Raw genomic sequence first — 13,253 nt, forward strand, 5'->3', positions numbered from 1 at the left:
CGCAGTATTTCTCTGCATTTTTCTCCAGGGGCAGTACAATCCTTCTAAAAACTTTATCATGAAAATGCTGATCTTCAATGAATCAAAACAGTATTGAAAATACAAAATGTTACTTTTCTGACCTTAACAAAAAAATCACCTACAAATACTTAACGTTGAAAGCATCAGACAAGTTTCCACAGACTAATTAGCCAATCAGCCAGAGTGCGATGCACGCTGTTCAACAAAAAATCTGGGAAAAAGGTGACCCACAAGAGACACCTACTTCGAATATACACTGTTTTCAACCATGTTTCAGAATTCTTCAACCAAATATTATACAGCATGATTAGGTAGCCTTAGCCCTTCAAATCTTTTCTTTATGACTAACAAAAAGAAGCTAGTTAAAAACACTTCACGTTTTCAGAACTCATGCAGCTAGCCCACAGACTCCTCACCTCAAGTCAGATGCTTAACAAGCACCATCTGCAAAAGGAGAGGGTACAGTTTCAAAGAGAAAACAATTTTCAAAAATGAAAATTACTTTTATTTTTCACTTTGATATCCATAAGACTACAACTGTTCAACAAGGTAAATGTAACAGTTATACAAAACATATGTAACTATTTACAGACTTAACTGTACAAAATAATTTAAAGCTTACAAAATTTTCATGCAACCTCTGTTGACTGACACAGTCTAGGAAATCTCCTCGGAGAAGCATAAAAGAGCTTTGAATTTATTTATTTACTTAATGGTTCAAAAAAAGGATGCTGCAAGGCTTCATCAAGAGTAATTCTTTTGGCTGGATCATATTCCAGCATCCTGCGAACAAGGTCAAACAGACTTTGATGATCTGTATCTTGGCAATGCATGAATTCCTGAAAGAAAAAAACAAAAGGAAGTATTTTAGAGAGATCTTTCACAACTGCAAGCTAACAAAACAATAAAAATGTTGTCTCCTACCTTTAAAGGCTTACAGCGTCTCCTAACATATCGTCCTGCAGAACTGTGTTCATCCCAGTCCAATTGGTCATGGTGAAAATAATGCTTTCTGCATGGCAAGGAAAATAGGTTTAAGATAGTGTCAGCGCCTAAAGTGGGCAGATGCTTTTCTAAGAAGTTTTGAAACACCATAAAAGTGTTCCTGCATATCCCTCTGCATTTGGGAGCTAACATCTCTTTTAGCTAAGATTTATTGACAGAGACCTGTTGCTTTTATGTTACCCTTCTCCCAATATTTAGAAAACAGGTCCTTCAGTATTCCAATCACAAAGAAGCCACTGAAAACATATTTTCCGTTACTGACATTTGAAGAGATGGATGCTTTCAGGTGTTCCAAGAGAACAACTTGGTCTCAACTGCTAGTAGCAAAAAGACAGCTTGTCAATCAACTTTTTAAAAACATTTCTTACAAAATCTGCAGAGTTTAAGTGGTTAGCGACTATTTAATAAAATCAGATATTCCCAAAGGTCTTTAAAAAGTGTACTGCAAATACACGAGACTACCAGTGCATATAAGGTTCTGACAAATCCACACCTCAGCATCACATTAACACTGCTACATAATAGCGTATTATTTTTTAAATACTACCTGAATCTATTCCAATCGCAGCTAAATTTTTCCTCGTTGATTCATAATGCATTATGAATCAACTGGACAACCATAATAAACTAAATACATTACCCAAGCCAGAATTATTGGAATTCTACTCTAACATGAGTTACAGGGCTATCTAGATTAGCTGGCAAGAGGACAACTTATTTCAGCAAGAGAATGGACCATTAAATCTCTCGTGCTCTGGATTTTGGACATATGGGGGTGAGGGAAGAACCCCGTGGTGGTGGCTTCTCCTTGCAATGGAAGTGGGAAACTTCTGCTGCATGGAGTTATCTTTGCAGGAGACAGAAAGATCACGGAAGCACAGGTATGAGGGATATGAAGGGACAGTGGAAGAGGTTGGCAGCTGTGTTAGCAAGACAGGACCCTCTTTTTCCTCTCAATATATGTCTTCTGATGACAGCAGGTTCTTTATTCTTACTGTTTATAGAAAAATGGGTGTCTAATACTGTTCTGGTGACCATACCAAACTTAGCATTAAAGACTTAAGAACATTCATACTCAGTTACTCTTCAAGAGGCTGGCATTTTGGTTGCTGGCAACACAGGCCAACACCAGAAAAGAGGACTATTGTCAACTATTTAATTCACCTAAATCCGACACAATTTCTTGCAATAGACTAATAGGTAACAAGAAGCCTGGAAGTCTCTTTGTGGATCTTCAGAAGCTCAGAGCTAACAATGAAAACTTTAGAATTTCTCTTATAATAGGAAAATATTAGGCAACTTACTTCTTCTATAATGAACTTACCTGGATTTCTTGATCATGTGAGCTGGCAGAGGCCCTAGTATTCTTTCCATCATCGCCAAGTGTTCTTTACTATCATGCGTCTGTGTGGAAAAAGCAATGAATGCATTTAGCACATTTTTCTACTCTCAGCCACTTGGTAACAACACTCACCTACAAACAAGATGTTTGCTGGAGTACCGTCACAGTATCTTTATACATTATCACCTTAAATTATTAAAAATAGATTATGCAATGCAGCTTGTTATATAGCACCTTCCACAGTTAAGGTGGCCCCTGAACAAGGGAGTTCATAAACGAAGTTTTGTACGAGTATGTTTTCTTTACTCTTAATTCCAGCAGTATCTTCAGACTCTAGACAGGCTTCATCATCCAAAAAGCCAGAACAGATCATCTTAAATAGTTTGAAGGAGATATCCAAGACATCACGTTTCCATATACGTGTGCTGTCTTTACAATCTCATCTACATAATACTTAAAAAGCCAGTGAGGTTATGCCTTTTACAGTAACAGTTAAGTACATGTCATTAAAAGATCAAAATCAGTAGTCTGCAACAAAAATGTTCAATTTAACTTTATGTACATACCTGAAATACTGTAAATCCTAGGTAATACTCAATTAGAATACAACCAATGCTCCAAACATCACAAGGCTGCGACCACCCCAGCGCTGCAAAATAGGCAAAGTTTATGTTTTACTTTTTAATATATCCTCAAAACCTGTAATCCACAAAGCATATGCCGAGTTTCCATGCATTTACTGATGCTAATTTTCCCCCTCCACACCTCTCCCCAAACCTTGGTGGGAGAAAGGGGAAAGGAACATGTTTGGACTTCTATTTTTAGAGTATTTCTTTTACTGCTTACTCTCAAGAATCCTAACATCACCATCTGTGAGAGATAACTGAATTACTAGAACTATGAGCAACTACTCCAGTTTATGAAATAAAGACATCTGAATGAACTTTAATTAATTGTCAGGGGGTTTAGATCTTTACTGACCTAAAATAACCTCAGGAGCTCTATAATGTCTTGTAGACACTAATGTGCTGTGATGCTCATCATCAAAAGTTGCACTTCCAAAATCAACGACTTTGATGTCTGTGTTTTTTAAAGTGCGTTCATCTCGCTTCTGCAAGAAAATCAAAATGCTATTTGTTAGTATTTCTTAAAAGCACGCTTAGGCAAAAGGTATTCATCACATTATTTTTTTTTATCTTCAAAATACCAGTTAACATAAAACGTTAAAAATTAAACCTATGTAATAAAACGCTCCTTCCAAATGCATCAATTCCTATTCAGCTCAAGCGCCAAGAAAGAGGAGCTGGTAACAAAGTGATTTAATCTGAATACTCCAAACAGCTGAGTAAAGACCTTTCCCACAGTAACAGAGCTCCTTTCCTCTTTTGTTAACCTTCAAGTTAACTTCAGTTAGTTGTTTCCTCTGTCTTGATTTTTTCTGTCCATTGGTGCATACACTCATTTATATAATTTTAGCTCTAAAGTAAAAAAATAAAATGAAGCCTTATGTGTAAGCGAGAGGCAGCGAAGTCCATACTGCTCTTCTGTCTCTAAGAAGTTTCCATACTTTGAAAAAAGAGCAGCAACATAAAAAGAAACTTGTATTTCTGCCAGTGCTAGAAGTGATCTGTGCAGACAAGTTCTTACCCTAATGTCGTCTCTTAAGTGTCTTCTTAGATTTAAAAGGAAGACACTGGTCAAGAATAGTCTTATTCAGGGCCAATGCCAATTATAACGCTGCCCAATGATCAACATCACATGGTGATGACAAACAGAAAATTCACCTTAGCTATTAAGCCAAGGACTGCAAAACTGACAGGCACTTCAGACTCCAGGGTAATCAGATAGAAAGCAAGATCTGACATTCCTCTCAAAACACAGGGATGCTTTAAAGAAAGGGATTCAAATGGCTTAAGAAATATGAAGGGGAAAAACTGTCTAAATTCAAAGCCATTAACACAATGCTCCCTATGAATGCCAGAACTTATTTAACAGCAAAGAACTTAACTAGTGATCAGATGAAACAGTGTAGTTTGAATAAGAGCAAAGTTACTCGCTTCGCAAAAAGTTAGTACATTTCAAAGAGCACAACAAAATTCTGGGAAACGCAACTCTACCGCTTGAACTTTCTACACATACTTTTTTTTTTTTTTTTAAGAAAAGTTCAGCTGAAGACAGAAGTAGCCCAATTCCAGTTGGGAGAAACAAAGAAGAAACTTACCATTTTGGCATTGTACTTCACTATGTAATCAGACTCCACAAACAAGATATTTTCAGGCTTTAAATCTGTGTGAGTTAGTTTGTTATGGTGTAAAACTACAAGGAAAAAAAGAGAACAGTATTCCGTAATTAATACATTAATTTCCTAATGAAAAAAAAAAAAAAACATACTTGATAAGAGTATGAGATTTTCTTACAGTTTATAGACTGGCAAATTTGATAAGCCATGTTTCTAATGTCATTAATATGAAATGGCAGAAAGCTGTTTTCCTTGATAAAGTCGTAAGTACTAAGTCCCAGTAGCTCAAAAACAATGCAAACGTGGCCGTGATGATCAAACCATTCTAGCATCTGGACACAGCGGCTTAAAAAAGAAAAGGAAAAATATAAACAAATGAAAACTCAATTTACTGAATAATTATCTTCCGCAAATCCTTAGTATGCTGACTATTCTGATTTTATACTTACAAAGTGCTGCTTGGATCCATGGTGTTTAAGTGTTCCAACACCTGTATTTCTGAACGGGCTGCTTCCCGGTATCTACCAACATTTTTCACAATTTTAACTGCCACATGCATTCCTCTCCTTTAAAAGAAAGTAAAGCATCACAAACTGAATCCATTATTGTTAAATACCTACAACCCCAAAGCAGCTCAATTTTAATAAAAGAAACACAGGAAGATTAAAGGTCATAAAGAATTATGAGTTGGATTAGTGGAATTTGACTTAAGCACATTGCACTTAACCAGAACTTTTTATATAAAGAAATGTAACACCAATCTTTCTTTTGTCAAATATTCATAGTATATGCTACATTAACTACTTCTCAGTATTATTATCTCATCTAAGGTAGAATAAGCATCAGGAGTCCACCTGCAAGATTATTAAAAAAAAAAGGTAGCAAAGTTCTCATTTGAGGAAAGTACTAAAAAAAATTTGACATATTTTTCCTGCAACTTGCATAACTCGTTCTGGCTCTTTTCCAGTGCTCCTGTGGAATCAGGGGAATTGAATAACTTCTGAAGTTTAGATTCTGAGTATTCTGCACTAGTGAAAACTGACCTGCACTCAGTGTAACATTCAAACTGTAAGGCTATCACTTAAAAGGAACAGATACACATAGTTCATTCTATCCCATTCACTCTTAGACAATTTTTAATTGTCGCTGTAGAGCTATTTAGATTCTAACAACTTAAGAATACTGTCTGCCCTCACAACACGATCTCAAGCTCCTGAACAGACTTAACTTGTGAAATGACAGAACAAACAAACCAAAGGCAGAGGAAAAAATAATAGAACCATGTCACAGAACTGCAGATATAAAACGTGGTTAAAATAATCTGAGTTTTACTAACTGTTTAAACTCCTAACACATACAGAAGTAGTGGAAATAGAGTAATTTTCTTCTCCTCCACCAAACATGCCACACGCAAGTAACCATTCCATCAAAAAAGGATTGGATACTGGAGTACTGTGCATTCAGAAAAACTTCAAAGGATAATTCTGTTTATGGAGACTGAGGAAAGAAATTTACAGCTCGACCAATTCCAAGCAATTGCTTTCACTAAGAACCAAAACTACTTTCTCAGCATCTCACTGCATCATCTTCTAAAAGCCAGTCTTCCAAATCAACTCTGTACTCTTTACATATCCTCACGTTCTCTAGTTATGTCAACAGCACTTGTAGCAACAACAGAAAAACATAATTAAACAAAACATAGTCCTCCCTGTTTAAAAAGGGCCGATGATATCTACTTAGTAGTTTGCACCGTGTGGTTATACAGCTTGTATAGGGGAAAAAAAAAGCATAGTTATAAAAAGCTTTTATTTTTGAAAGAAACCCTCTCTAGGCAGATGTTTCCCAAGACAAATGTGGTTGTTTATTGTTAAAGACAGATTCGCAAAAGCTTAAAGGAAAAACAAAGTATTTCTCTATATACCATCTTGTATAAAGTCAATACCATCCAAGAGCCTTTCACAGAACAACAGAAGAAACCAAAAACATGTACAGTATTGGAAAAGATGACTGAAGAACCTTAAAAACAATCAGGGACAGATGTGGCATCACCTGAAAATCCTTAAAAATTTTAAACTAGAAATAAGCTTACAAGGTAATTACAAGGTGTAATTTCTTTCTTAAATATATCACAACACTTCATTTGAACTGTGACTTTCTTTTAAAGAAAATGTCCCTGAGCTTTAATTTCTGAGCTAAGTAGTGTCTTTTGTCATGAGATCCGCCTATAAAGGTAGCCAACACTTACATATCATGATCTATGCACTCCACTACTTTTCCAAAAGCTCCTTCTCCTAAAGTTGCAACAATTTCATCTAAAAAGAACAAACACAAGTTAGAATTATAAAACTACTTAAACAAGAATGAATATTATTAATGTAGATTTAAAAATGTGCCATTACAAAAGCATAATTACTTTAAATCTCAGCATCTGAATGCATTATTTTATTGGACAGGTGTCATGAAAACAGTTAGCCAAAAAACTATCTCTTGTTCTAATCTCAAGTTCATTTACTAATTGGAACTTTTTGAACACAGTATTTAAATTCTACAGAAAAGAAGATATGCAAAAAAACAAAAAAGCACAAAAAAAACAGAACAAAAAGAGCAATGAAGATTTCTTTAGCCCCCCTCCTCTGACATACTATTCTAAACAGATTTTTTGCTGAAAAGTTTTTAAAAAGTGTTGAAAAATGTTCTATACATCTTGCTCTTAGAACGTCTCCACTTTCACAGATCAGGTGACCCTCCTCATCATCCTCTACACTCCTGGATCTTTTCCTTCGGTGACTCTTCTGGAAACGGCACCAAGATCGTCCAGCCAATCAATATATCAGAGTGAATTCAGGGCAGAATACGCAATTCATTCAGCGGGGAGATATTCAGGCATTCAGTTACACACCAGGCCACGAACAGTTGGCAGGAGCAATTTCAAATTCAGTCCCCAGAAATTCACAGGGCACAGTTTATGTTACAGAAGAAAAACATGGCAAGGAACAGATTTTCAGATAAATACTTAAAGTGATAAAGCAACAGAAAAAACAACACAATTTTGTCTCTCAAACAGTGGCTTAACTGAAGACAGATTAAGAATGCAACATCACTATTTCTAATGCTTTGCTAGCAAATAGCAAAAACCAGTATTTATTTACATATCTAAGTCAGCTGAAATGATTCTATTTTTAAAACATACACTTTATGTAATCTAAACATTAAAAAAATCAAGTAATTTTACTTCCCTCCTGTTTAGAGAGAGAAGAAAAATTATTCTGAAGTCCTTAACTTGCACTGTATAATCTAATAGAACTTGCTGTTTTCTATTGCAGAAATGTGACATAAAACACCTGGAGCTGAAGATGTATCAATGGGCATCATGCCAATGCTGAGAAATTCAGAGAACGCGCCTTCAAAGAAGGCAAGCAGCAAACTTATCCCATCTTCAGTAAGACATTAGCTGCCATTAGTCAGGCACGTGGCTTATCAAAGTTTTCTGGAATCAGGTGTAGAACTGTAAAGCTTGTTCTTATCAATTTACCAGACATGCACATTCCTTAGTTCCAATTAAGCTCACATTAAAAAGGCATGTCACTTAATTACTTTTAGTAATAGGATGTATGGCAACTCACAGTCTACCATAGTTCACTATGCTGTAAAACTAAAAAGTGACAACTGTACTTTGAAATATGATAGTTACCTGTTTTCAATTTCGAGACAACAGATTAATCCCAGCGATCTTAACTACCGGCCACCTACGTTCCCATTGTATAACTAGCACCGATGATAATCCCACCCCCCACCCAACACACTGATCCAGAAGTCTCAAGTAAGAACATATTTATATGCTCACAAATGGACTCAACTACAAATCCATTTAAAATAACATAGTATTTCTTAAAGTACTGTGACCAGGAACTGAAGTTCTAGCACTCACTTAAGAAGTCTATTACCACTAATTCATTAATAATAAAGTTAAAAATTACTCATACCGAATGTGATTGGTGACTGGAGCAATGATGTCTCTTATGCTTCCTTTTATGACTACTTTTCCTGCTCCGACCAGAGGATTTGCTATAGTGATGATGGTGACTCTTTTCATAGTCTCTGTGATAATGCCTGTGGTCATATACTTCACAGAAGTCATTTCTGTATTCCTCAACATATCTCCGGTCATGATGGTCTCTTTCATTTATGGCTCTATCGTCCAAATAATGACTGAAAATATATTTTAAGTGAATGTTCTCCACTTCAAAAACTTGAGGTTCCAACAAGATAAGTGATTTGAGCTGAGTTACAGAGTTACATAGTACCTGTCTTTACACCAAGAGTATTTTCCAACTGACTCCCTCCCCAAAAATAGCGGAGCTTTTGATGTTACTTTATTAGGAATCTAACAACATTGTCAGTCTCAAATACATAGCGGCCATCCACATGAACAATATATAATCCATCCACAGTTTGCACAGTAAATAAGAAACTCAGACTCAAAAAGGAGAAACACTTCCTAAAATACACTGAACAACAAAATTATAATCTCCAAAGTCACAGGATAAAACACTCTCGATACAGCAATAATCCGCTTCTGCACTTTCAAAGCTCAAAGTGTTAAAAAAGAAAAATAAAACCTGGAGACTGAGAGAAGTATCGTTGTTCTTAGTGCTCTGCATTAAACATTAAAACCCTCAGAGAGTATCTGGATCACGGATCTTCTGCACAGAAAAAAAACTGCTGCTGAGGCAAAGAGCCCCCATACTGCTGTACACCTACCCCCTCCAGCATTTTATAAGCATGAGTATGAGCTCTTAAAAGAATTCCACGTGATCGTCTTCTCAAGGAAAAAAACAGAAAAACACATCTTTCCAGTGAAAGCGGTGTAGGAGAAAAAACAAACCACCTCCAAATTAGTAAGAGAAATTCATACTTACCATTGTATTAAATGATTAAACAAACCTTCTCTTCCTTTTGTTCACATTAAATAAATGAAAAGGCATACTTTTTACTTGAAATTTAATATTGAATGTATTCAACACCAATACTTAACGACAACAGTGAAACAAACTAGTAACATCTACTTGTTTTTATTAAAAAATGTCTATTTAATGGTTCAGGTACTGTGTTAACACAACAACTACCTCTTAAGCTTGTCTTAAGTGAGCCAAACCTTAAGGAATTGCAAACTTTGGGCACTCAAAAACTCTTAACCTGAAAACACATTTATTTTAGACATAAGAAACATTAGCGCTACTCAATTCAGTGTTTTATACCTTTCTGAAATGTGATTTGGTTTATAGTGCTTGCTTTCTTGTCCACTGCTGTGGGACCTTTTCCTGCGTTTACGACTGCTACTGTGCTTTCTTTGATCCCAGCTCTTTCTGTCATCCCATTCAGGACAATGAGATTGTTTTGAATGCCGCATCTGCCACTGAAAAAAACCAAATCAACAAAAACACATAAAAGACAAAAGCATTACACTGGTATTTGTAGATGCAAGTCAACTACTGTAGTTTGATTAAATATGACAAAACTAGAAAGAACCATTTCCTCAAATAATTCTTTTTCCTCAGCTTCCCCCACATATTATTTTGGTTTGGCGAGTAGACATAGCTTTCTCATCCTAACACTGTGACACTGTTACGAAACACGAATCAAGATTAAATAGGCCAACTCATCTTCACTTAGCTTCAAACATGTCATTAAAGCCTGTTTTAAATAAACTCTCAAGTGACTAAACAGAATCATTTCTTTAAAGAGTCTTCTGTTGGAGAGAAACCTTAATTTTCAGACATCCTCTCAAACAACACCTGGATTTAGTTCTTCATACTATATTGTACATAAGTTACTACACCAAAGTCAAGTATGTAGAATCAGTCTAAAAACTTTTCTCACAAATCTATTTACAGATCACTGTTAAACTGACACTTTTTAAAGTTTTAGCAACAATCACAGTGAACTCTGATATATTAACACATAACTCTGTACCACGAGCCAAGCCACAATTTTTGAACCATATTAGCATGCAAGTATCCAGGTGTTTTACAATTCAGCTGATTCGCCAAAGACAAAACCCACCAGCTTCCGTTGCTGGATGTTATATGCAGGAATTCTGTGTTCAAACAGGTACATGCACAACTGAAAAAAAAAAAGAAAGTAAAGCACAGCTGTAGAATTCAGACTATAACAAACCTAACCTTTATTTCTTTACTCTTCTTCGGCAGGAGTTTTTGAAAATAAGAATAAACTTACATATCTATTTCAGAATATTCTGAAGAATGAACTAACACAGAACAATAAAGTTTCCATAGTAAGTGGTGACAGCAAGAAAAGTAGTTTAGAAACAAAGATAGCACCAAGGAAAAAAAAAAAATCATGATTGTGTAAGTTTACAGAAAAATGCTGGCTGCCTCTATACTAACTGAAGGCATTAAAAAGGAAACTTTTAGAACACGTAAATGGCAAGGCTGTTCTGAAAAAGAGGTTTGCTGATACTTTCATAATATTTGTCACAGGCTGGTAGTTTAAAAAAACCAAACACAACAGACACCTGCACCAGTATTTTTTTACAGAAACCTATTTTTAAAATATAAATGCAGTGCAAACAGAGTGACAAACTGTGCAAAAATATGTGACTGGTACACCCTTTGAGTCAGTCATGATCTACGTCTCGCAAAAATCTTATTCACTTATGATACATTAGTAAGAAAAATACTAATGCATTGAATGACAAACAAAAACACCTGAAGGATCAAGATAAAATTAAAACCAATTAGTGTTTTTCATTTACATGCCTGAATTTCTTCTCTTCTTACCCCGCTCCAAAGCCATTTTCCTCTATTTTCAACCTACATACGTCAAATTATGAAACACACTCAGGATTCAGTTATTCTACTTTTGAGGTAAAGATTTCCCCCCCACACACTCAGTTATAGGCGAATTGAGGATTTTACTTATGATTGCCTTTTTCTTTTCTTCCCCATTTGGCAGAAGGCAGGCTGCACTAAGGCTCTATAGTGGACAAATATCTAAATAAAATCACCACTAAAGTGTCCTGCAGAGGGGAACTTAGGGGTGGAAGGATGGACACTTGACACAAAAAACTGGAGAAAAGGTTTAGCTGAAGACTAACTGCTGCTTAACTACACTCAAGTGCACACAGAATTACTGGAATTAAGATGGAAGTCACAAATTCTACCCCTAAAGGAGCCAAATAAATGCAAATGAGGAAAAATAGTTAAAACCGGTCTGTGCAAGGCCCGAAGAGGCCACAATCCATTTTACAGTAGGAGCCACCTTAAGATTTTTTGACTATTATGCACTCCCTCTAAATTTATGCACCGAAGCACTTCACTTATGTAATACTGACAACTGACAAGAACATATGCATTTCTATAGCATGTAGTCCTAATCCATATCACAGGTCGTTTTCACTCCCACATTCTGCCATAAGGTTTCTCAAATAGGAGCCATGAACCTTTTATAAAAGATCAATACATAAGGCGCCTTAGGAAGGCCACGAAACTCCTGTCATAAACTGCCTACACAGCCATTTCTAAATGTCTCTCCTCGAAAACTTGGCAGGCTGTACGGATCGGAGGAGGTCAAAGGCTTATTCCTTTGAGATGACCGAAGTCCGCAGGGCCAGGCCGATCTGAGCGTCTGGGGTACAGACACGCAGGAGCAGGTCCTACAGATGACAGCCACCACCCCAACCCACGGCCACGAAGTCCACTTCCACGCCGGTCTTCCCTCGGGAGGCCTCTGGAGCCGTGCGGGGGAGGAAGGGTTCGTCTCCGTTGCCATCTGGGCAGGCGCCAGACACCTCCGTGCAGGCCGGGCTGAACAGCCGAGCTGCACGGCCTCCACCCCGAAAGTACCCACCGCACACGAGGCCCCAGCTCTGCCCGCCCCAGCCCCCACGCCCCCCTCCGCCACAGGAAACCCTGACCGGGGGGGTCCTGTAGCGAGGATCCCTCCTCCCACCATAACACCTCCTCAATCAACCCCTCACGCAGGCCTCTACGCTCATCCTGCTCCCCGGGCCGCGGAGGCGACGCGAGTAACCCCCCCTCACCAACCCTCTGCACCCCCTCCGCTTCTCCGCTGCTTCGGCCCCTTAGAAACGTAGGGGAGAGAGGAGAAAGGGAAGAAGAAAAGAGCCCGAGGAGAAAGGCCGCCTCCACCACTTACAGCTGAAAAAAAAGGCGAGCGAGCCCCGTGTCCGCCCTGCGCACACAAACAAAATGGCGGCCGCGACTGAGCGCGGAGATACTGCTTCCTCCTCTCCTCCCTCTCTCCCCCTCTCGCGGCTTCTGTGCGGCGTGACGTCAGACGCACAGCGCAACGGGCGGGCGTAGGACAAAGGCCGCCCCCTAGTGGAGGTGGGAGGAGGGGGAAGAGCTGAACCCTGATAGGCACCGAGGGGACGGCGGAGGCCCCGCCCCTGGAGGAAAGGCCCCGCCCCTGAGCCGCCATGGCGGCCGCTCTGAGGGGCGGGGGGTGCCGTCCGCCCGGCCCAGCCCACGGGCCTCGGCCTGGCCCTTCCCCGCGCCCCTCTCGGAGGAGGCCCCTCAGGAGCGTGAGGCCGTGGGGCTAGGGACCCACATGCAAGCAGCGGGCCCGGGTTCAAAGGCTACCACCGAGCTGCAGGGCCGCCCT

The 13,253-nt window shown here is 38.4% G+C and overlaps 1 protein-coding gene across 5 annotated transcripts; it reads right to left on the minus strand.

The window, feature by feature from the left end:
- Positions 1 to 503: 503 nt before the first annotated feature.
- Positions 504 to 12,958, minus strand: CLK4 (CDC like kinase 4). Of its 5 annotated transcripts, XM_075164660.1 has the most exons (14): positions 12,786 to 12,958; positions 10,671 to 10,730; positions 9,866 to 10,023; positions 8,591 to 8,816; positions 7,309 to 7,399; positions 6,853 to 6,919; positions 5,057 to 5,173; positions 4,786 to 4,952; positions 4,590 to 4,684; positions 3,350 to 3,479; positions 2,935 to 3,017; positions 2,351 to 2,430; positions 946 to 1,033; positions 504 to 860 (listed from the first exon to the last, which is right to left on the minus strand). In XM_075164660.1, the coding sequence occupies exons 2-14, from the start codon at positions 10,722 to 10,724 to the stop codon at positions 723 to 725; spliced, it is 1,494 nt and encodes a 497-aa protein (XP_075020761.1). In that variant the 5' UTR covers positions 10,725 to 10,730; positions 12,786 to 12,958; the 3' UTR covers positions 504 to 722. The 5 variants fall into 5 exon arrangements, with proteins under 5 accessions (XP_075020761.1, XP_075020764.1, XP_075020762.1 ...); XM_075164663.1 differs by lacking the exon at positions 7,309 to 7,399 and having other exon boundaries at positions 12,786 to 12,918; XM_075164661.1 differs by lacking the exon at positions 10,671 to 10,730 and having other exon boundaries at positions 12,786 to 12,912.
- Positions 12,959 to 13,253: the final 295 nt, after the last annotated feature.

This window comes from Calonectris borealis, chromosome 15 (assembly GCF_964195595.1).
Source record: "Calonectris borealis chromosome 15, bCalBor7.hap1.2, whole genome shotgun sequence".
In the NCBI taxonomy this organism is placed as follows: domain Eukaryota; kingdom Metazoa; phylum Chordata; class Aves; order Procellariiformes; family Procellariidae; genus Calonectris; species Calonectris borealis.

Coding starts and splice junctions, on each gene's coding strand:
- CLK4 (XM_075164660.1), bottom strand. CDS start 10,724: ATGTACCTGTTTGAACACAGAATTCCTGCATATAACATCCAGCAACGG. Junction 8,817..9,865: donor CCAAATCACATTTCAGAAAG/GTATAAAACACT, acceptor ATATATTTTCAG/TCATTATTTGGACGATAGAG. Junction 6,920..7,308: donor AGACGTTCTAAGAGCAAGAT/GTATAGAACATT, acceptor TGTTCTTTTTAG/ATGAAATTGTTGCAACTTTA.